This window comes from Podarcis raffonei, chromosome 2 (assembly GCF_027172205.1).
Source record: "Podarcis raffonei isolate rPodRaf1 chromosome 2, rPodRaf1.pri, whole genome shotgun sequence".
Taxonomy (NCBI): Eukaryota; Metazoa; Chordata; class Lepidosauria; order Squamata; family Lacertidae; genus Podarcis; species Podarcis raffonei.
Window position 1 is genome coordinate 71,137,386 of NC_070603.1, and position 21,625 is coordinate 71,159,010.

Consider the following 21,625-nt stretch of genomic DNA (forward strand, 5'->3'; position numbering starts at 1 on the left):
TTTTACACATCACTTGGGAAGACAGGTGAACTAATGCCAGTGTACTGGAAGAAGCAAAGATCACCAGTGTTGAAGCAATGATTCCTCAACATCAACATGGGAACACCAGGGGGAGCTCAAGTTGGTATGCATCGACGGGGCTCCTCCTTCCGGTGGTTTACCCTTACCGGACTCCCTGCGCATCGGGCAGGAGTCAGATATAGTCAGGTCCATTCAATGCCTTAGCCAATACTGCTCACATTCTGTTATCAATAAAGTTGTAGCTAAAATTTGCCCAGTAACATTAACTTAATATCTGAGTCCTTGTGTGTGTTATTTCTCAACGAGGGGGTGGCTTTAGGGTCTCGACACGCAACTGCCTTTACTGGGGGTCGGGCCACTGATCCATCTAGGCCAGTATTGTCGACACTGAGCGGCGGAAGCTCTCCAGGGTTTCAGAGGGTGGCCTTTCCTAGCCGGGGATTGGACCTGGGACCTTCTACATACAAAGCAGATGTTTTACAACCGTTCCCTCAAATGAACAGAAATTCATGAATGGTGCGGAGAACAAGTGAAGAGTAAATAAATATTCATGCCCTCCATATTTCTCTTAATGGATGGTCTCCTGAAGAAGCTTCTAATCACTCTTTGGGAGGGCATCCTGTGAATTGCCGACAAGATGGTTTGCAGCTGAGCAGGCACAGTAGAGCAGTCCAAGGCCCAACAAAGCAAAAGGAAGAGGCCACTATGGATGCAACATCTTGGGAGTTCTGGGTAACAACTACTTACAGCTCCAAGAAGAGGAAGTACTCTTTCCGGGTAACATACACATCCACCAACTGCAGAATATTGGGGTGTTTCACCCTGTAGGGAAAGGAAAGGAAGAGAAAAGCTAGGGGTTGGAAGAGACCTGCTGGCGTATGGCATAGATCCTGTCGCCAAAGTATTTCTGGCAGGTACCTGCTCAACTTTTACTTGAAAACTTCCAAGGGGAATGCTGTCACCTTTATTTGTAACGTATTCCAGTCGTTTGCTGCTTCCATAATTTGGAAGTACATTGCAACCTAAATCTTGTTCCTTATCATTTAAATCTGAGTCCCTGTTCTTCCCTCAGTGGATGTGGTAAATAAGGATTCTTTAATGGATAGATCATGAATAGGCAAACTCCAGCCCTCCAGATGTTTGGGACTACAATTCCCATCATCCCTGACCACTGGTCCTGTTAGCTAGGGATGATGGGAATTGTAGCCCCAAACTTCTGGAGGGCCGGAGTTTGCCTATACCTGGGATAGATTAACAATCTCCTTTTGAGACAGAATGCACCGCATTCCTTCAGCACTGAATTAGCCTTCAAAAGCCTCCATCATTCCTGAAGCTCTCCCCTAAATCTTTTTTTCTGTTTGTCAGCATCCTTCATGGATCATCAGTGGCCACAGTACTTCAAATACTTCCCATGGGCACCCATGGTAGTTTCTCACTGAGAGTAGCAGGCAAAGCCCCCCCCCCCCATTTCTGACTGCAACGACGGCAGGGCCCACTAAAGGCAAGGTTGCTTGGAAGGAAGTATATCCCTCATTCTGATAAAGGTTCCCTATCACTCATACAGAGTGACCTGCAAAGTTTGTCATTTGCAGAGCAGAGCCATTGAAAGCAATAAACTTAAGTTATTGGGCTTCAGTGGGCAAGAGTCACCTAATGAACCCCATTAGCAGAAGCCCTGCACAAGGGCTCTTGCTTGTGCAATGGGACTTGCCCCCATTCCTGGTTCAGTGTGTGTGTGTGTGTGTGTCTGTCAGAAGCCTCAGGACAGGGGGGGGGTTCATTCTATCTGGCAAGCTGATATTCCTGCACAGATGGAGCTTTTGTAATAGTGTGATGTTGAATTCCACCCAGTGAGTTTACTCTAACACTGTATATCACCTATAGGTAGGATAAGCTATCTGTCACATGATCTGGGATCAGATGTGCCAGTGTACAATGCCAATAGTTGTTTTTTTTAAAAGAGCTATTAACACTGTGTAAAGATGAGCTTTCAAATAGGAATAGGCGTTCTGCTGTTTGTTGTTTTTGCTGTGAGTTGTGTTGTGCTTCCTTGCCACTTTTGCTCTTGTCATGGCACTAGTAGAGCTTGTTTGTTTTCTCTGCCCAAACATCTGTCTGGTATTTAATCTTTAAGGTGTTTTTACATTTTTTTTTACATTTAAGAACCTATTTCAAGAATTGGCTTTGTGTGGCTTTGTGACTCCATTTGAGGACTCTGCTTTGAGGAGGGGAGAGTGAGGAATGTGGCTTTGCGTTTGACGCATGGGCTGGCCAATCAATGCACATCCAGTTCCTCCTGAAAATATTGGCAATGCCTGGGTCAATGTAGGAGCCGTTCTGGAGAATCAGAGAAAGTCCAGATAATTTCTTGCTGTAGTGGATGTGGACACACTATGATTATCTACCACAATTAGTAAAAAGATAGCAACACAGCAGCTGAAAAAAGCAGAGACCAATGTATCAATCAGTGTGGACATTCACAACTCACATTTTCAGGATGATGATCTCATTCTTTGCTGCCTTCCGCACTTTGCGCCCATCTCTTTTCAGAAACTTCTTGCATGTATAGAGCTTCCCTGTTGATTTCTCCTTGGCACGGAATATCTCACAGAACTCCTCTCTGGTGAAAGAACACCCACCTTCAGATTTAAGCAGTCCATGCCCAGCAGCTGGAGCAGCCCAAGAGGGACCACGTATACTTAACTTCATGAGTCACCCACTCTCTCAAGAGTGATGTATACATCTATCTACCATATTGTCTAACAGATGCATGCCAAATTCAAGCACTCTATCCCAGGTCCCACCAAAATGTGTTTGCTCTTGGAGAAGTCCAGGCATGGGGTAGGGGTAGGATGAAAGCTAAGGAGGAGCAACCGTCCTATAAGCCTGTGCTAACATAAGAAATTGTGAGCTTGGCCAAATGGTTCACACCACTTCCTTTCATGTTCAGTGGAGGAATATAGGAAGCTGCCTTTTACTGAGTCATAGAATCATAGAATAGAATCATAGAATCATAGAGTTGGAAGAGACCACAAGGGCCATCGAGTCCAACCCCCTGCCAAGCAGGAAACACCATCAGAGCACTCCTGACATATGGTTGTCAAGCCTCTGCTTAAAGACCTCCAAAGTAGGAGACTCCACCACACTCCTTGGCAGCAAATTCCACTGTCGAACAGCTCTTACTGTCAGGAAGTTCTTCCTAATGTTTAGGTGGAATCTTCTTTCTTGTAGTTTGGACCCATTGGCCCATGGAGCTCTGTATTGACTATGCTAACTGGCAGCTGCTCTCCAGGGTTCCTCCCAGTACAACCAGGAGACACCAGGGGTTGAACCCGGGACCTTCTGCATGCAAAGCAGTTGCTCTGTCACTGAGCTACAGCCCTTTCAATCCATGGCTGGTGTGAGGCCGCTAGAGTCTCTTGATGCACCAGGACCAGGTCTTCTCAGAATTGGGTTGTTTGGCAATGCAGCCCAAAGACGGTGCAAAGGCTAAATACTGGCACTAGACCTAAAGTCAACAAGTACCTGGGGGGAAGCTGAAAAGAACCTTGATGAGAGAGTGCAAGCAAAGCCTTTTAGTACTCAAATATGTTGGCCCTGGATAATATCTTCTGAAAAAAGTATGTGAGGCAAGCCAGGAAATCCCTAGTTCAAGTCTCAACTTAAACTCACCATGATGCTAGTAGCCTCATGTTTATAATGCGTGCACATAAAAAGGAGCAGGATTCAATCAACAAGCTCTGTCCCTACCATATGCACATACATTTGCCCACATGTGTATAAATTTATAAACTGTACATGTAGAGATTTGTACAAGTGGCAGGGGATAAACACAGTCTCAACTTCTGTGTATGCGTCTGCATCCATAGGTACTTCAAAAATGTACAAAAATATGTGACTAGAGCTTGCCACTGTGATTCTGCTCCCTCCTAAACACATTTGTTGTAGACATGTGGGATTGTGTGAGCAGCCCGTATGCCATTTTGGGCAAGCCACAGCCTTTTCAACATGAGTCCTCACCTCCTGGTCTGCAATGGGTGGTTATTGGCTTAATCCACAAAGCCTAACCAGCAGAACTATATGCTGTCTAAGTACGGAAAATTACTATTACTAAGTGACCCATTACAGGAGACATGGGTGGCCACTGAAAATAGCCCTCTCTCCCCATATTGTTTAGCTGCACTTAATGTGTAGTGCAAACTCAAATTGTGTGTTTTCCTATTCCCTGCCAGCAACAAAGATGTGGGGAAGGAGAGAGGGGAGAACGTGATGTGGGGAGCGGCCTTGGTCAGTAATCCTACGTCTGCAATAAGCAGCAGTTTAGATACCTGTTTGTTGAATTCTATTAAGAAAAAAGAACCCCTTCAGTTTCCATGTTCACTTAAGCTCCAAAATGCCAGTGAATTGCTGCTGTTCAGGGCCATGGCCTAAACAGACAAATTATTTAGGCAATATGGATATGGTATTGTATATCTTACATTGTGTTTCATTCAAGCTTTACCACTCCTGTGGACCTGGATGGCTCTTAGTGACAGAGGGGCAGACCTAAGGCTCAGCTTGTCTGTTGACTGCAGTTGACAAATGGAGTCATTGCAACGGAAACTACCCTTTCACATGACAAGTACCCAACTGGCAACCAATGCCATTTGTATAGGATGCATAGAGTTGGAAGGAGCTTTGAAAGCAAGGAGGAGAAAAGACTTACGTTTTGATGACCTGCCCTAGGTCATATCTGTCAGTCACCTCAGATGGCTGGTTATAATCCTTCTTATCGCCCAGGGTAACGCATCCAAACGGCATTGCCAAGTTTGGTGCTGAAATATAAGAGAATAAAAAGCTTTAGGTCATCACCCTTGGATTCAGGTAGTTTCAGGCATAGTGATCAGGGATATTTGAAGGTCTACCAACCACTGCACCACAGAGCAGTCGTGCATTTCACTCTCATTATAACCAAGTCGATGGGGAAGCCACAATCAAGGAACCATCACCTACTTAGGTCAGAATAAGGGACTTCAGTCACTCGGGTGCAGTTGCAATATCCACTATGAGCTGCTGTTTGTACATCCATTTATAGCCAGTCATTTCAAACACTTTTTCTGGCTGTGTTAGAGCCAGACTTGATATGGAATTGGAGTTCTGTGAATGGGATATCCTGTTTGTTTGTTTTTTAAGTTGAAAGCAGTGGTGGGAGGTCCCTCTTTGGAACACGGCCGCGATGCCTTTTCACCTGCATCATCTTTTCTGCCAATTAAAATCCGGCCATCTTGTCCTCCACTTATTTTGTGTGTGGCTGCCCCAACCGATTAGTGAAACACTAAAACGATGCCCCTTTAAATGTATTGTGGAAGGGCAGATTATTGCTCTGTTTCTGTTCTTATCTTTATTATGTATTTTGTGTTCTTATATTGTAATTGTATGATGTAAACTGCCCTGAGATCTATGGGTATAGGGCACTATGCAAATCTAATAAAAATAAAAATAAAAGAATTACTATTATTATTCTAATTATTACTGGCTCCATATATGCCAAAGTTTATGTAATGATATGCAATTGAGCTATATATGCATATATAGCTAAGGAAAATATATGGCTTTTTCTCACAGGAATAATAATAATAATAATAATAATAATAATAATAATAATAATAATTGTACACCACCCATCTGACTGGATTGCCCCCCAGCCACTCTGGGTGGCTTCAAGCATATACAAAAACAATAAAACATTGAACATTAAAAATTTCCTAATACATGGCTGACTTCAGATGTCTTCTAAAGGTTGTAAAGTTTGCAATTATTCTATATATGAGCCTCATAAAAACACAATAGCTCATAATAACGCACATAACCCATTTCAAAAGATATTTGACAGGAATGCATTTTAGACTTTTGCAATCCATGCTGCATATTCCATATGCTGATAGTGGAATATGTGTCAGTGACCATCCTGTAGCCCAGTACTGGCAAAAATGCCAGTTCATAAAAATAAATTCTGTAGTTTAAAATGGTACAGAACCTGAACAATTATTACGAAACTAATATCTTGTGGTTATACAGTGTGGAATCCATATAGCAAATATTAATGTGGGTAGTTGCTAAGAGAGTCGTGTTATTATTATTTTTCCTGATCAGAAACACCTCCTACCTTTAAAAACAAAACACGTCTTTCTGTAATTGGCCAAGAGCCACAAAAATATTCCATGGAGAGAAACCATATGACAGATTCATATGTCTGATGATCCTCTGCATCTATGATAGTCGATCAGCCTAGCTAAATTGGCTCTGCTCCATTAAACAAATGTTAATGGACACATACAGTAGATTCACTTTCTCTATTAGAGGTAGAAAACTAGTCTCATTTCCCCAAAAAAACACTACAGAGAAGGATTTAGGAATACTCCAGCATGCAGTTGGTACCTACTCACAGAAAGGCTCACCTTAAATTGAGTATTGCATTGCTTTAGATTTAGTCCCGCTTTTCTCACACATGAGAACTGCCATGGACCCTATCTTCATAATACTGCTCAAAAAGACTTGTGGAAGCTCAGATGAAAGACTGCAGTAGAGGATGAGCGACTACTTTCTGTTTGCCCATAGTCCCTTAGGTCAAACCTAATGGGCTGAATCCATCACACACATGATGGAACCCTGCTGCCACTCGCAGTTACTCAGCATGTGTCTATTTGCCGCAAGTGGTAATGTGCATACGACTTTCCTACATGGAAGTAATATCCATCCGTGTGTGGAGCAGCCCTGAATAAAAATGTTTTGCAAGCATCCTGCACATATATATATGAATGCTGGGTGGGTGGGGGAACAGCTGCTGCCCCTCCCATCTGTGGTGTCATAGGCCTCCTCTTGTGTGTGAATCTCGAGATTCTGGAAATACAGCTTGACAAAAAAATGAAGCACAAGATAATATACCCAGGTCAATGCTGGGATTACTCATCAGGCAGCTCCTTGCCTTTGGGTTGTCACACAGTGATAGTGACAGGTGTATCATTAACGCATCTCCATCAAGTGTAATTAGCCAGCAGTGCATTGAACTATAGTGCAATAAGCTCAGAGCAGAAACCCCAGTAATCACGCTCCTATCCATCACAAATCGAGAACTGCCATATTCAGTTTCCTTCTTTTTAAAAGAACTCGAAAGTGTACCGAAATCACACGATCCTCACAAAACAAAAGCAAACCTCTTCTCGCACTCCCAATGGCATAGAAATGCCGAAAAATCCAATTCTTAACATGCTCAGCCAAGCAAAATCAATCAGGCTCCCCACCGTGCTGACAATCTCGATATCACATTCATACTTGTAACTTTTGGCAGAACTGGTAGAAGAAGAGGGGAAAGGGGATGGATGGAGGTGCCTGTAATCCAGAGGTTTATCACAACCCCCAGGTTCTCCATCTCAAATAACTGCAGTAGTGACTGACATTCCACAAAGTGATGCTGCTCAAAGCTCAAGGTATCTTTCAGAATGTGTTGCCTTCTGCACCCGGTAAGCTATGAACCGGGGTGGTGCTTTCAGGAGGGAGAGAATACAGTTTCCAGGTAGGTTTTGAGCCTACCCACAATACCAGAAGCAAACATGTAAGTATTGGGGAAATGAGGGTCCCAAACCAGGATCAAACTGTGGTGTGGACGCCTGATTTGATTGCAAGGTATGGTTTGTGCAAACCATGATTTGCCACATTTGGATGAAATGGCAAACTATGGTTTTCTGTCAATAAGAAGCAGAAGTGTATAAACTCCACATGCATGAAAGAGGAGGGAGCACATATGACTGAAGGTATCCATGGTTCTTAATGACAAATCATTACTTTGACATGACTTCTGAATGCAGCCAGTGAGTGGTGGCTGGGCAAGAACACTGACCAATTTCCTCTTCACCAGGCAGTCATGGGGCAACAAGAGGACTTTGTTTACTCTCCACGTTGTCACACAGCCAAATCTGATTGGCTATGTGGTGCTGTGATATCCTCATCTTAACTGTGTGATCCAGGATTGGTTGGGCTTACACAAGCACTGAGCAAGCACTAAAATGCATGAAAAAAATGAAGGTGGGTTTTGTTTTGTTTTTGTGCACGCTTTCTTTTCCCCAATCCTTAGCATGATACTTTATGGCTTACACACCTCCCCACAAACGACAACTCAGGCGACGGATACCAAAGTGCTTGCTTTTCATTTTTGATTGGGAGACCCCTACATCCAAAGCAGATGTAACAGTATGAGGAAACAGCGCTCTGCTGTTACTGGAAATCTTCCATCAAAATGCTTGAGTTGATGCCTCTCTGTTTTGGTGGAATTTGCACAACTGAAAAACGAAAGGGGGGAAAGTCTGTAGCAGGAATCTTCAAACTTGACTATCCCAAGAGCTCATTTCTCCCTGCAATGCAGTGTTTCTTACTCTAAGGTAGGGTGGGGAAGTCTGTGGCCAAACATTGTTGGATTTTGATTTTCACCAGTCCCAGCCAGCCTGAGCAATGTCCAGGGATGATGGAAGCTGTAGCCTGGCAACATCTGGAAGAGAACACCCCGCCCCTGTTCTAAGGAATTCTGTTGCCCTCACCGCCCCTGGAAGCCCATTTTCTGCAGCCTTGTCATCTCCAGCAGCCCTCACTCCTTTGTGACTATGCTTTTGAAGCAGGAAGGGCCCTTGTCACTTTGATAAGCTTCCACTGGGAGCTCGGTGTTGTCCTGTTTCTCTTGCAATGAAAACTGAAGCAATTAGATAAAGGGGTCCAGGGTGGTGTCGGAGATTGCCACTTCCTTCTCTAAGCTGCCATTCTTTAATTCCACAGCAAGCGGATGGATAACAGGCTGCAAAAAGCTACGCAGATGGCTCGCGCCTAAAGGCCTGCATGCAGAGGTATTGTGGCACAATGGCAAAGAGAACTGGATGTGAACCAATACATTCCTACATAAAAACTGAGTCACGAGGTAGACTTCGGAAAGCCACTATCAGCCCCTCCCCTGCAATATGGGGACCATGATACTGACCTACCTTATGCAAGGTTGATGTGAGACTTACTGAATAAATGCATGTGAAATGCCTTGGACACTTTCATTAACTCCACTTCAATGCTATATTATGCAATACTGGCCCCGTTTTCTACTCAGGAAGCCTGGCAACTCTAGTGAGACTCCATTTACGTAAGGTACACAGCTATATGGGACCTATGACCACCTCTTCTAATGGGGAGGCTGAGTAGCTCCCACTGATTGCTACCACCACTGAGTTTGGGCTGTGTATTGGGATTGTGTCTTGCAGTGTCCGTTCCACATGATAAAAGAGGTTAAAAAATAGGTTCTTTAATTTGTACTCTTCTGTGAGGTATAATTGGGCTGCAATCTCAATACTGATCAGCATCCGCTCAGTGGGAATAATGTTAAGAATTTTATGACCCATCTCATCCAACAGCTCAAAAGGAATTGGAAGAAGGACGGCGACAGCCGGAAGAAAAGTTTACTTATATATTTACCAAACTTGCACCCTGCCTTCCTCCAAGGTGTTAAAAGTGCAGAGTGCATGGTTCTCCCTTATTAATTTTATCCTCAGAACAACCCTGTGAGGTTGGTTAGGCTGAGAGTTGGGCTGAAAGTCAGTGGCCCAGGGAGGATTTGAATCTGGGTCTCCCTGGTGTATGTCCACTACACCACACTGAGAGCGAGCCCAGCATCTTGCTATGAAAAATACATTGTGGGCTACGTTAGCGATTAACTACCGCTCAGTGTTTCTGCTTGTAGTTATTGTGGCATTTGTACAGCCTCCCCCAAACTTTGGTCCCTAGACATTGTTGGATTACAGCTAAACATGGACTACAGCATGACCTATGATTGGGGATGATGAAAGCTAAAGATCAAAAACATCTGGTGACACAGTTGCGGAAGACTGTTTTAGTATTTGTGCTTCCAGAGCACATCTTTGATTGCTTACTATTTATTTGATTGCTTGTCTGTTGCTTAATCTTGCTGTGTGTTTTTATATCCTTAGCTGCCTTGGGGACTCATGGGTGAATATGTGGGACAGAAGCATTTTTAATAACACAAACAACATGAAATAAATAATGCTAAGCATGATAGACTCCCGGACACTGAACTGGGACATGAACCATTACATAAAACGCTCATCCATATAGGTATGATTTGTGCCACAGCTCCAGCTTTGGCTTCTGTTTACAGAGCCTGGAATATATGAAATGGGAATAGTCAGAAGTGCTGACATCCCCATCTAGAATTAAGTACTGTGTGGATAGCTCTCTCCAGCTGATTTCTCAATATTCAGCACGAAGGCTACCAGCTGAATGAGCTAACTGCCCCCAGTGAAAAATATTGCAAAACAGATTAAACATTTGCACCAGGTATTCGAGCTCAGATGGCCCTTGCACGCTTTTGCTTTGTGTTTCTTACTGCCAAGAGAGAAAGATGCATGTGTGACCAGTCAGCCAGGGTTGCTAGCTCCTACTGTTGTGTAAAAGCACACTTTTCAGGGGACAGGAACGGATAAGAGAATGGATGAACCACACACCAAAAGTTAATATTGTTGGGCATAGGAAAGGAAAGGATGTGTACTTGAATCTCCTCCTTGCTTAAGAACTTGCAGTGTTTGTGTTGCACCAGAGGGCCCCCCCCATCCTCTCACCCCAGCCTTAGAGGATTTAAAGGTAAGGTAAAGGACCCCTGGACGGTTAAGTCCAGTCAAAGGCACTGGGGTTGTGTCGCTCATCTCACTTTCAGGCTGAGGAAGCTGGCGTTTGTCCACAGACAGCTTTCCGGGTCATGTGGCCAGCTTGACTAAACCGCTTCTGGCACAACGGAACACCATGACGGACGCCAGAGCACACGGAAACGCCGTTTACCTTCCCGCCGCAGTGGTACCTATTTATCTACTTGCACTGGTGTGCTTTCAAATTGCTAGGTCGGCAAGAGCTGGGACAGAGCAACGGGAGCTCACTCTGTCCTAGGGATTCGAACCGTCAGCCTTTTGATTGGCAAGCCCAAGAGGCTCAGTGCTTTAGACCACAGCACCACCCAGGTCCCTAGAGGATTTATAGGGGCTTGACTCACAGGGTTGTCACAAGGATTGTGAACCTTTTTGCACATGCCTGTTATGCATCCCATCATTGTCTGCTGTGGGGCCAGTGAGCATGTGAGCCATGGCCTTCTGTGTTGTGGGGCCCAGGCATTGGAACATAGGGGCATAGAAAGCTGCTTACACGGAGTCAGACCTGTGGATCCATCTAGCTTAGTACTGCCTACACTGACTGGCAGCAGCTCTCCAGGGTTTCAGGCAGGTCTCTCCCAGCACTACCTGGGATTGATTGAACCTGGGGTTTCCTGCATGCAAGGCAGATGTTTTGCTACTTACACATCTTCTCGAAACTCCCTCCCTCCCTTTAGAGCTGAGATTGGCTCCCTCATTCTCCTCCAAAGAAATGGTGAAGATCAGGCTTTTAATAACAAGGGTTTCGTTTTGTTATTCTGGTGCCTATGCTATGTTTTTTTGTCTTTCAAATACAGTTGGAGTTGGTTTTTTTGGGGGGGGTTACTCTTTGATCCTTATGCTGTAGGTATATTTCATACTTTAGGCATACATTTTGTATGCTACTTTGGGGACCTTTTGGTCCAAAGATGGCATGCAGTCAAATTTACCCCACCTTACTTTATCACCTAAGTTAGCAAAGAAACAAAAGCAGCAACAAATGCCAGCAAAGGAGATCAGCACAGCTCACAGTGACTCACGCAAGTCACATTGTGAAATCCATGGTGGTTGCTAACCAGGCAATTATTTGCTGCGACATCAGGCCAAGGTACTGGCTACATGCACTCATGCGTTACTCTCCCTGGACTTTAAAATTTTATTTTTAAGAACAACACACAACTCAGTTACTTGGAGCCTGCAATTAGGAATATAAGGAGCTGCAGAGACAGACCACAGGTCCATCTCATTCAGTACTGTCTACACGGATGGGCAGCAGATCTCCAGAATTTTATGCAGGCTTCTCCTCCATTTCTACCTGAAGATGCTGGGGACTGAACATAGAGGGCTTACTTTTTACCTTTTCTGCATGAAAAGCAGATGCTCTAGCACTGAGCTATGGCCTTTCCCTATGTTGACACTGGGGAGGAGATACTTAGCCCTTTCCCTGCCTGCTATTTTTTTTCTGTAAAAAACTGTTCCAGCCAATTGTTTTTCTACCCACTTTAGAAAATACAGGAAAAACAGCCAGAAAGAGGAGAGATTTTGAGCAGAAGGTTGTCCATAGGAGAACGGGTTAAACATACTAACCACTTTGTGCTGGAAGTGGCAGCTTCCCATGGCATTTTGTATTTTCTATTTAAAAAAAACACACACACAGCAAAAACTAGGGAAAATTACACACAAATGTACACAATATTTAATCTGGCACCTAGAAGAGTGACTTCAGGCAGAGCCCAGGAGCGGAAAGGACTCTTGGCCACCAGAGGTCGCTGCAATGCAAATTATTGGCCACATTGTATGTATGTGATTCATGTGTGCTTGCCTGGCTAGGGAATAGAGGAGAATTGTTGCCATCTGGGTCCACCTTTGGGGAACTGGAAAACGGTGACAAAAAAGATCGAAACAATCATTTTTAAGTGTAACACTCAAAGAGGCACGTGGCCGCTTTTGACTGGAGTGTGGAGGAACAGCGAGAAACAGTGTCTACATAATAGGAAGCCACATCTCTACTTAAAGGGGGTGACGGTAAGTATTATACCAGATGTAAAAAAGACATTAATATACATAGACCAGTATTTGTGAAGTCTGAGAAGCTTTTCAAAAAGGGTAACAGTGGACATAGAAACATTATGCAGGCCACCGCAAGCGTATAAAGTTGTATGTGGGGAAATTAGAACCAAAATAATAAAACATTTACAACCCTCCAAGCAACAGTCAAAGAATGCATATTCAGTGCTGGCAATTCCGGGCAGCACACAGCATCCATCCGCAAGAAATATCCCAATGAAATATGGTAAAAAGCCAGCTTTCTGAAAAACCATTGAAGCTCCAGCTCCTCAAATATTTATTTATAAGCTACCTTGCCTTCACACACCACACACACACACACCAGCTAGAGGCAGAATATGAGCGAAGTTTCAGTAGAGTGTTCTGTAGAGACAAAAAATAATAATGAATATTTTCTTCTCTTCAGTAATACGGAATTTTAAACTTCTAGCAATCTTGAGCAGTTTTTCCCAGCTAGCTGCACCCACCAATCCATCTCGACCTCCTGTTTTAACTGGCATGAGGTCACCACAGCCATAGCTAGTGGTTTCTGTAAACTCCAGCTTCAGTCCACAATAATTGGTTTTTGTGTCTATGTGTGGTGTGGTGTGTCATTTCCCTCTGCCCTTTACATAGCTGTGCCACTGGCAAGCCTGACCCTGTGGTTGCTAAGCCTTCTTCCTCTACTGGAGAATACTTCTCGACACTGGGCTGCATCTAACAGTGTTGCTCTGCGCATGACAGACTTCTGCTTCCACAATGGAACTTCTCTTCCCTCCCCTCCCTTCTGAAAATGTAGGATCCCCATCACTGAAGTTGTTGACATCCCTCCTCTGTGCTGTGATCCAGATATAAACTGGCCCCCACCAAGTGGCTGCTTTTTAGATAAGGCAGCTAGAACTGCAGTCACAAAACTCTGCCTATTTGACCTAAAATATATTAAAAAACTGGTTTTAACTTTACAAACAGAATCATTGCGTCAGGTAGGACCACCTAGTCTAACTCTCTGCTGGCTGTAGGAAATCCAGAGCAGAGCATCTCCAACAGATAGTTCTTCAGCATCCGCTTAAAACCCCCCAGCAAGAGAGAGCCCACCATCATCCCTCCAGGTTTAAAGAGAATGTACTGATAACAAAACCGTGTCATGAAAATGTAGATGTTGTGGCATCCTTTTCTGTATTAGACACTGGCTGAAAGAGATAAACTAGCTGGGGCACAAATGGCCAGTTCTCACTGCAAAGATTTGAGATGTCAGGGTAGGTGTAGTAGTTAAGACTAAGGCCTGAGAGACAAGGGCCCAAATAGCCAGAAGCTCACTGGGTGACCGTGGGCCAGTCACTGCCTCCCAGTCTAACCTACCGCACAGGGTTGTTGTAGGGATTAAATAAGGATGAAATGAGGGGGAGGACTTTGTACACCGCTTTGAGCTCCTTGGAGAAAAGGTGGGATATAAATGCAATAAAATAAATAGAGATTAAGACGGTGCCCCAAAATCTGTGTGATATTTGCTCTTTACAGAACAGTCATTAATGACCTGGAAAACGAACAAGCGAAGTGACTAAATTTCCAAATGATGCTAAATTATTCAACACAGTTAAGTCTAAAGCAGGCTGTGAGGATTTACAGAAGGATCTCACAGTGTTGAGAGAAAGGGCAAGGAAATGGCAGATGAAATTAAAGGTTGGTAAATGTAAAGTGATGCATGCTAAGAAGAATTAAAGCCCAATGGTACTTCCACTTTACTGCGTCCAGAATTGGCAACCAGCATTCAAGGAGGAGATCTCAAGACAGCTAGAGACGGGACTATCAAAAAGGCAAACTGTGCTAAAGGGGATTCATATCTTCATATTAGAAAATAATGAAGCATCCGGTCTCAGAAAGAATAAAACTTTGAAAGGCAGCAGCTAAGATGTTATAATACAGGCATAGTAAAACAATGTATGGTTTGAGGAGAGACAATATAGAAAGTGTATTTACTAATTTATGAATGAACCACAAACAGAATACAACTCATTCTTGTAACTTATTGGCATTCAGGAAAGCTACGTACCGTGGTACCTCGGGTTACAGACGCTTCAGGTTACAGACTCCACTAACCCAGAAATAGTACCTCGGGTTAAGAACTTTGCTTCAGGATGAGAACAGAAATCGCATGGTGGCAGCAGGAGGCCCCATTAGCTAAAGTGGTACCTCAGGTTAAGAACAGTTTCAGGTTAAGAACGGACCTCCAGAACAAATTAAGTTCTTAACCAGAGGTACCACTGTAATGGCTAACAGTATGTAGGTTTCAAAGAGACCTAGCAAAGTTTGTGGAACCCAACAAGGAATGGGATTCTTTATTGGTGCCTTGTGTCCCGGAAAATAGCACATTGACTATTGCCAGAGATATTCTGCTGGGCTAGATGAACTACTGATTTTCTATGGGGGTATTTCTACATCATGAGCCTATTTCAGCTTTATACTGTCATAGCTTTCTGAGAAGTGCAGTTTGGTGAGGGTGCTAAGGTTTCAGACAAAATGAGGGCCTCATTTGAGGCCAATGAGGGGAGTCATGAGGGCTGGTTTTAGAGGCCTGGCCCCTCAGCCTAAGGATCCTCCTGCCTACACTTAGGGGAAGCACATTCCAGATGTTGGGGTCATCGCAGAGGAGACCTTGTGGCTCTGCCTTTGCAAATCTTTCTAGTGTGCAAACTGGGACATGGAATACCTAGGGTCCGTTGCAGCCTTGGCACCCCCCCAATCACTTTACCTCAATAGCCACATTAGAAATCAATGTGCTGGCCTGAATATAAACCACACCTTTAAAATTTGGGGGGGGGGGATGAATATGTCGCTCCATTCCTCCTCACAGCTCCTGGCTGCATACCTGGGGGGTGGGGGGTGGGAAGCTGTGCTGTGTTGCCAGCGGCCTTTCCCTTTCCTCGCTCTTTCCCTTCCCTGCCTTTGGGAAGAGGATGGGGGACTACGCACAGGGCGGGCACCCCTTTGTTGTGCTCCTGGCGCTGTTTGCCCCACGCTCCTGGCTGCATACCGTAAGGTCGTGGATATAAGTCGCACTTGAACTCTTCACAGTCGGAATTGGGGGGGGGGAGTGAGGCTTATATTCAGGCCAATACAGTACTACATTTTATGGGACCCAAGTACTCAAAGTGTCCAGAATGAGGGTGAGGAGAGGAGGAAGGGGGGGGGTAATGCATGCCTTTGTGCCACGCGGTGTGAGAAGGATGGGAAGCTTCTCCTGCATTTGATCTCATTACATGCATGTCGCTACACGCACACATGTCATGCACTCCATAGTCTCCAGCAGTCTACCCTTGGCATTTCTCAGCTCCCAGCTCTTGTCTAAATTCACAACCTTAAACAGATAATTGGAGACAGATTTCTGGGGTGATTTTTGCACCTCAGCCCAGACCTGCGTGCAGTAGAAAAGGAAGGCCAGGGCAGGATGCATTGGGTACCACAGGGGATCTATGGGGGGCTGTAGGAAGTTTTGGCAATGTTTTCCAAAAAAAGATCAACAACTTTGGGCAATAACCCCTCTGTGCTTCTTACAGATCTAAGGGAGTGCTCTGGAGGCATGCGGAGCCTAGTGGTCTGCATGTGTCCTTGAACTTCACATAAGTCTGTGAGAGTTGTACTGACCGCTTAATGTCTACACGGAAGTAACTGCACACGGGATTCTAGCCTAAATTAGTGTTGCTTAATTCCATAAGTAGAAAACTCACGGACAGAGAAACCCAACAGAAACTTTAGCCATGCTCTGTTTGTGGTAGCCTCTTGCCCCAGTTTCCGTGTGTTGCAACGAAGGACGGAATATAAGGTTTAAAAATTATTTTTTATTTTGACCGTTTGTATCTGCAAAGACCAGTTCTTATAATCCCCAAACAATTTTTCAGCAGTTCATCATTATTCATTGACTTGGCAGAAACTGAAATTATGCTAATTTTGGTCTAGTAACAGAACAAAATGGCAAAACATTTTTTTTTTCATGAGCCCATAAAAATATTATATAAAATGTACCTAGATGAACCACAATTTCAGTGATCTAAATGGCAGTGGTGTGCATAGCCCAGAGTCTGCTGAACCAAGATTTGGAAATGAACCAAAGAGTCCTGATGAATCAGACCAGAGGCCCATGCAGCACAGAATTGTGTTGTCCACAACCAGATCTCACATGCTACAAGAAGATGCCTGTGGGAGGGCTACAAATAGGGCAGGAAGGTAATAATATCTATCTCCTGTTGTTGCTCCTGGAACATACTTTAGTTCAGAACAAAGGTGAGTAACAGTGCAGGGGGCATGGTAGAAAGGTACAAGATTGCGCATGGGGAAAGCACATAGGGATAAGTTCCCATTTCTCTCTATCTGATAATACTTGAATTTATGACTATCCAATGAAGCTGAACACTGGGAGATTCAGAACATGCAAAAGGAAGTACTTCTTACAATCATTATAGATTGCTTTAACAATTTCCATTTTTATGGTCCATCTCCCATCTCTGGGAATCCGGGCTATTATCAGTTTAACTCTTTCCTTTCCGAACCTCATCGTCTTTATAGCTCCCCCCCCCCCGTTTGCTGCTGGGAAAGAATCATGTTTCAGAAGTGTAGTGCAGGTGTGTGGGGGATTTAACCCTGTCCATCCCACATCATGGTTCCAATGAAAACTGTGCCCCACCCCACAACATTTGGGGTTGCTAATGGCTGCATGACATTATTTGAATTGCGCCCTGAGGCACCCAAGCCACAAAGTTCCAGGAGAACAAGAAGTCGCACTGACATGGAATATTTGGTTTATGGGTTCAAATAGGCCACAACTTTATTGGTTACAGATGTGAGCAGTTTGGCTTAGGCCAGGCTCCCTCAACCTTGGCCCTCCAGATGTTTTGAGACTACAATTCCCATCATCCCTGACCACTGGTCCTGCTATCTAGGGATCATGGGAGTTGTAGGCCAAAAACATCTGGAGAGCTGAGGTTGAGGAAGCCTGGCTTAGGCATTGGGGTGAAGCCAGGCTATATCTTGTCTCCTGCCTGTCTGCAGGGAGTCCACGGAAGGGTAAACCACCGAAAGGGGGTGACCTATAACTTACATCAGATAGTGGCACTGCGAGGGGTCCCCAGAGGGACTGTGGGCCCTAGTCCACACCCAGGCTTTAGACAGGATTCACACCTTGGATCCCTTTAACACAGCCTTTCTCAACCTGTGGGTCCCCAGATGTTGTTGGACTACAATTCCCATCACCCATAGCTAGCAAGGCCAGAGCTCAGGGATGATGGGATTTGTAGTCCAACATCATCTGGGGACCTACAGGTTGAGAACCGCTGCTTTAACAGGATACCCTTACTGAGGAGGGGCAGGCAGGGCAACAACCTCCCCTCCAACCAAACAAAGGCTTACCCAATGCCTAACTGCACAAAAGTTGTGACGATTGCTACTAGGTAGGCGAAAACCAAATGGACGGTGCCAATTTGCCAAGTGGAAAAAATTCCTACCCGGCCCAACAACCAGGCGACCGACAACTGCTATAGCAAGGTCATATCAAAGCAAAGCATGATAAGAGGGTGGGTGGGTGGGGTGATCCGACAAAAAGGCAGGAAGAGGGAGCCAGCTGGCGGTGCCAAGTTTAAATGGCCTGTAGCCACACCCACTCGGCAAGCTGATTGGCTGGGGCTGCCATGCAATGCCAATGACACAACTGGCTATGACGTAGGGGTGAGGTAGTGTACCTCCCTCCACCTTGAGGCACGGCTGTCTATGTGCAACACTGCCCACCGATATAGAGGTGAGAGGACTTACAAAAAGCTGGAAGCGCCATTGCTATTCCACCTGCAGTTTAACACAGAACTACAGATATGAAGGGCCCCCCCCAAAAAAGGGGGGAAGTGAGAACTGGACCATAAAGAAGGCTGATTGCAGAAGAATTGATGCTTTTGAATTATGGTGCTGGAGGAGACTCTTGAGAGTCCCATGGACTGCAAGAAGATCAAACCTATCCATTCTTCAGGAAATCAGCCCTGAGTGCTCACTGGAAGGACAGATCGTGAAGCTGAGGCTCCAATACTTTGGCCACCTCATGAGAAGAGAAGAATCCCTGGAAAAGAACCCGATGGAGGGCACAAGGAGAAGGGGACGACAGAGGACGAGATGGTTGGATGGTGTTCTCAAAAGCTACAAACATGAGTCTGACCAAACTGCGGGAGGCAGTGGAAGACAGGAGTGCCTGGCGTGCTCTGGTCCATGGGGTCTTGAAGAGTCGGACACGACTAAACGACTAAACAACAACAACCCCCCCAAAAAACCCCAGGGAAGTTGAAGGGGAGAAATGGAAAAATCAAAGGTGGAATGGGATGGGTCCCTCATTTTATTTTTATTTTTACTTTTTTTCTAGCCCTTCAAATTTCTATATAGCAATAATAGTCTATACTAAGTTATCCATGTCTGGAGGCTCCCAAAAACTGGATATCTGGGGGATACTGTTTGGCTCCCTCCTAAAGTGTCAGATGGAATCTACTGGAGAAATTTCACAGAAACATCTCCTTGGATTTATACTCAGATTTCCCCCCCTCTGCAGATCACACCACACGCACAGCAAAATGGAGAGAAATTACACAGCCGAGAGTTCAGAATGCACCATCGCAGTGGATGATGACTTACTTACTCAGATGACATACATTATTCACAGCCTCAGGGTGGATAACAACCATTATTAAACACACAATACTGAGATACAAAGCAGATATAACAATAATATAAAACAATTTTACGACATTAAAGTAATTTTATAGTAAAGACATAGGAGATTTAGATATTTCAGATAGCATGCATTTCTTAAAAAGATATACCAGTAAGCTAAACTCTTGCTTATTCCCAGTCAGTAAATAATTTCTAAATAATTTATCCATGATTTGTATATTGAAGTCACATGGGCAAACACTTGAAAGAAATGTGTGGAGGAAACTCCACGTGGCAAGTCATTTGTTTGAATGTAACTTTTAACTATTCCACTACAAACTACTAAAAAGGAGAGGCTGTGGTTGGGTTTGGTTAAATGTCCAAAAGGACAAATGCTCCTTCCTGTGATAGTATGCATGTAAAGGTAAAGGTAAAGGGACCCCTGACCATTAGGTCCAGTTGTGACCGACTCTGGGGTTGCAGCACTCATCTTGCTTTATTAGCCGAGGGAGCCGGTGTACAGCTTCCGGGTCATGTGGCCAGCATGACTAAGCCGCTTCTGGAGAACCAGAGCAGCGCACGGAAACACAGTTTACCTTCCCGCGGTACCTATTTATCTACTTGCACTTTGATGTGCTTTCGAACTGCTAGGTTGGCAGGAGCAGAGACCGAGCAACGGGAGCTCACCCAGTCACGGGGATTCGAACTACCGACCTGATCGGCAAGTCCTAGGCTCTGTGGTTTAACCCACAGTGCGACCCACGTCCCTTAGTATGCATGTGCTTAATGCAAATTTCTTCCTGTCTGGAGCTCTACCATGCAGTCTTTCTGCAACCTGTGAAATGGGTATGGCTATGTACATGTGATTGCTTCTGAAGAGTAAAGTGAATTACAACCCCCATAATAGTATTGTTAAGCAGTACCAGCCCTGATACAGCATGGTTACAAGCATTATAGATGAAAGGACATATGAGGAGAAAGTATGTTGATTCCTATCCCAATTCTTCCTTACAGTTACTTCCCCATGTCCCATGGCAGTTAATAAGATGTTGAAATTAACCGGATCAGATCAGAAGCAGCTTCTAGTTTGGTCAATTTCTTTAGTCAAGGAAAAAAGGAACGGACTTGGATGGTAGAACATCGCTGAGAGGAAGCGATTGCACTTGTCCTTTCATGTACTTATGTAGATCTGTGTGCTTTCATCTTGAACCTTTCAAGTTCATTTCAGAAAGTTTCTATTTATTCAAAAATAGTTCTAAAATTCTTGCAGGCATATGACAGAGTGCCTATTTTCACATAATGGCACTACCGGATGAGTTCCTATAACAGTCACACTGATATCTATGCACTTCAGTTGCATCAGAGATGGTTGTTCTCCTGGGAGATAGCTTAGGTTTGAACCACTGAGCCTAGGGCTTGCCAATCAGAAGGTTGGTGATTTGAATCCCCGCAACGAGGTGAGCTCCCATTGCTCGGTCCCTGCTCCTGCCAACCTAGCAGTCCGAAAGCACGTCAAAGTGCAAGTAGATAAATAGGTATCATTATTCTACCATTATTCTTAGGGACGCGGGTGGCGCTGTGGTTTAAACCACAGAATCTAGGACTTGCTGATCAGAAGGTCGGCGGTTCGAATCCCCGCGACGGGGTGAGCTCCTGTTGCTCGGTCCCAGCTCCTGCCAACCTAGCAGTTCGAAAGCATGTCAAACTGCAAGTAGATAAATAGGTACCACTCCAGCGGGAAGGTAAACGGTGTTTCCGTGCGCTACTCTGGTTTCGTCAGAAGCGGCTTAGTCATGCTGGCTACATGACCCGGAAAAACTGTCTGCAGAAGCGGACAAACACCGGCTCCCTTGGCCTGTAAAGTGAGATGAGTGCCACCACCCCAGAGTCGTTCGCGACTAGATTTAACTGTCAGGGGTCCTTTACCTTTTACCTTAAGTACAACCGAAAATACAATGCAAGATGCTAAAGTTACAAAATATTTATAATAATATCAAGAAAGGTAAAGGTAAAGGATGGCTGGATGATTAAGTCAAGTTGAATTTGACTATGGGGTGCGGCGCTCATCTCCACTTTCAGGCCGAGGAAGCCGTCGTTTGTCTGCAGACAACTTTCTGGGTCATGTGGCCAGCATGACTAAACCGCTTCTGGCACAATGGGACACCAGGACGAGTGCCACA

At 44.7% G+C, this 21,625-nt stretch overlaps 1 protein-coding gene across 2 annotated transcripts in view; it reads right to left on the reverse strand.

The window, feature by feature from the left end:
- CAMKV (CaM kinase like vesicle associated) overlaps window positions 1-21,625 on the reverse strand; it is a 59,720-nt gene that overhangs the window by 8,297 nt on the left and 29,798 nt on the right. For both annotated transcript variants that reach the window (XM_053377387.1, XM_053377388.1), the window contains exons 2-4: window positions 4,727-4,835; window positions 2,510-2,641; window positions 769-843 (exon numbers count right to left, since the gene is read on the reverse strand). In XM_053377387.1, the coding sequence (XP_053233362.1) occupies window positions 769-843; window positions 2,510-2,641; window positions 4,727-4,821 (302 nt within the window). In that variant the 5' untranslated portion in view covers window positions 4,822-4,835. The remainder of the gene's footprint in view (window positions 1-768; window positions 844-2,509; window positions 2,642-4,726; window positions 4,836-21,625) is intronic.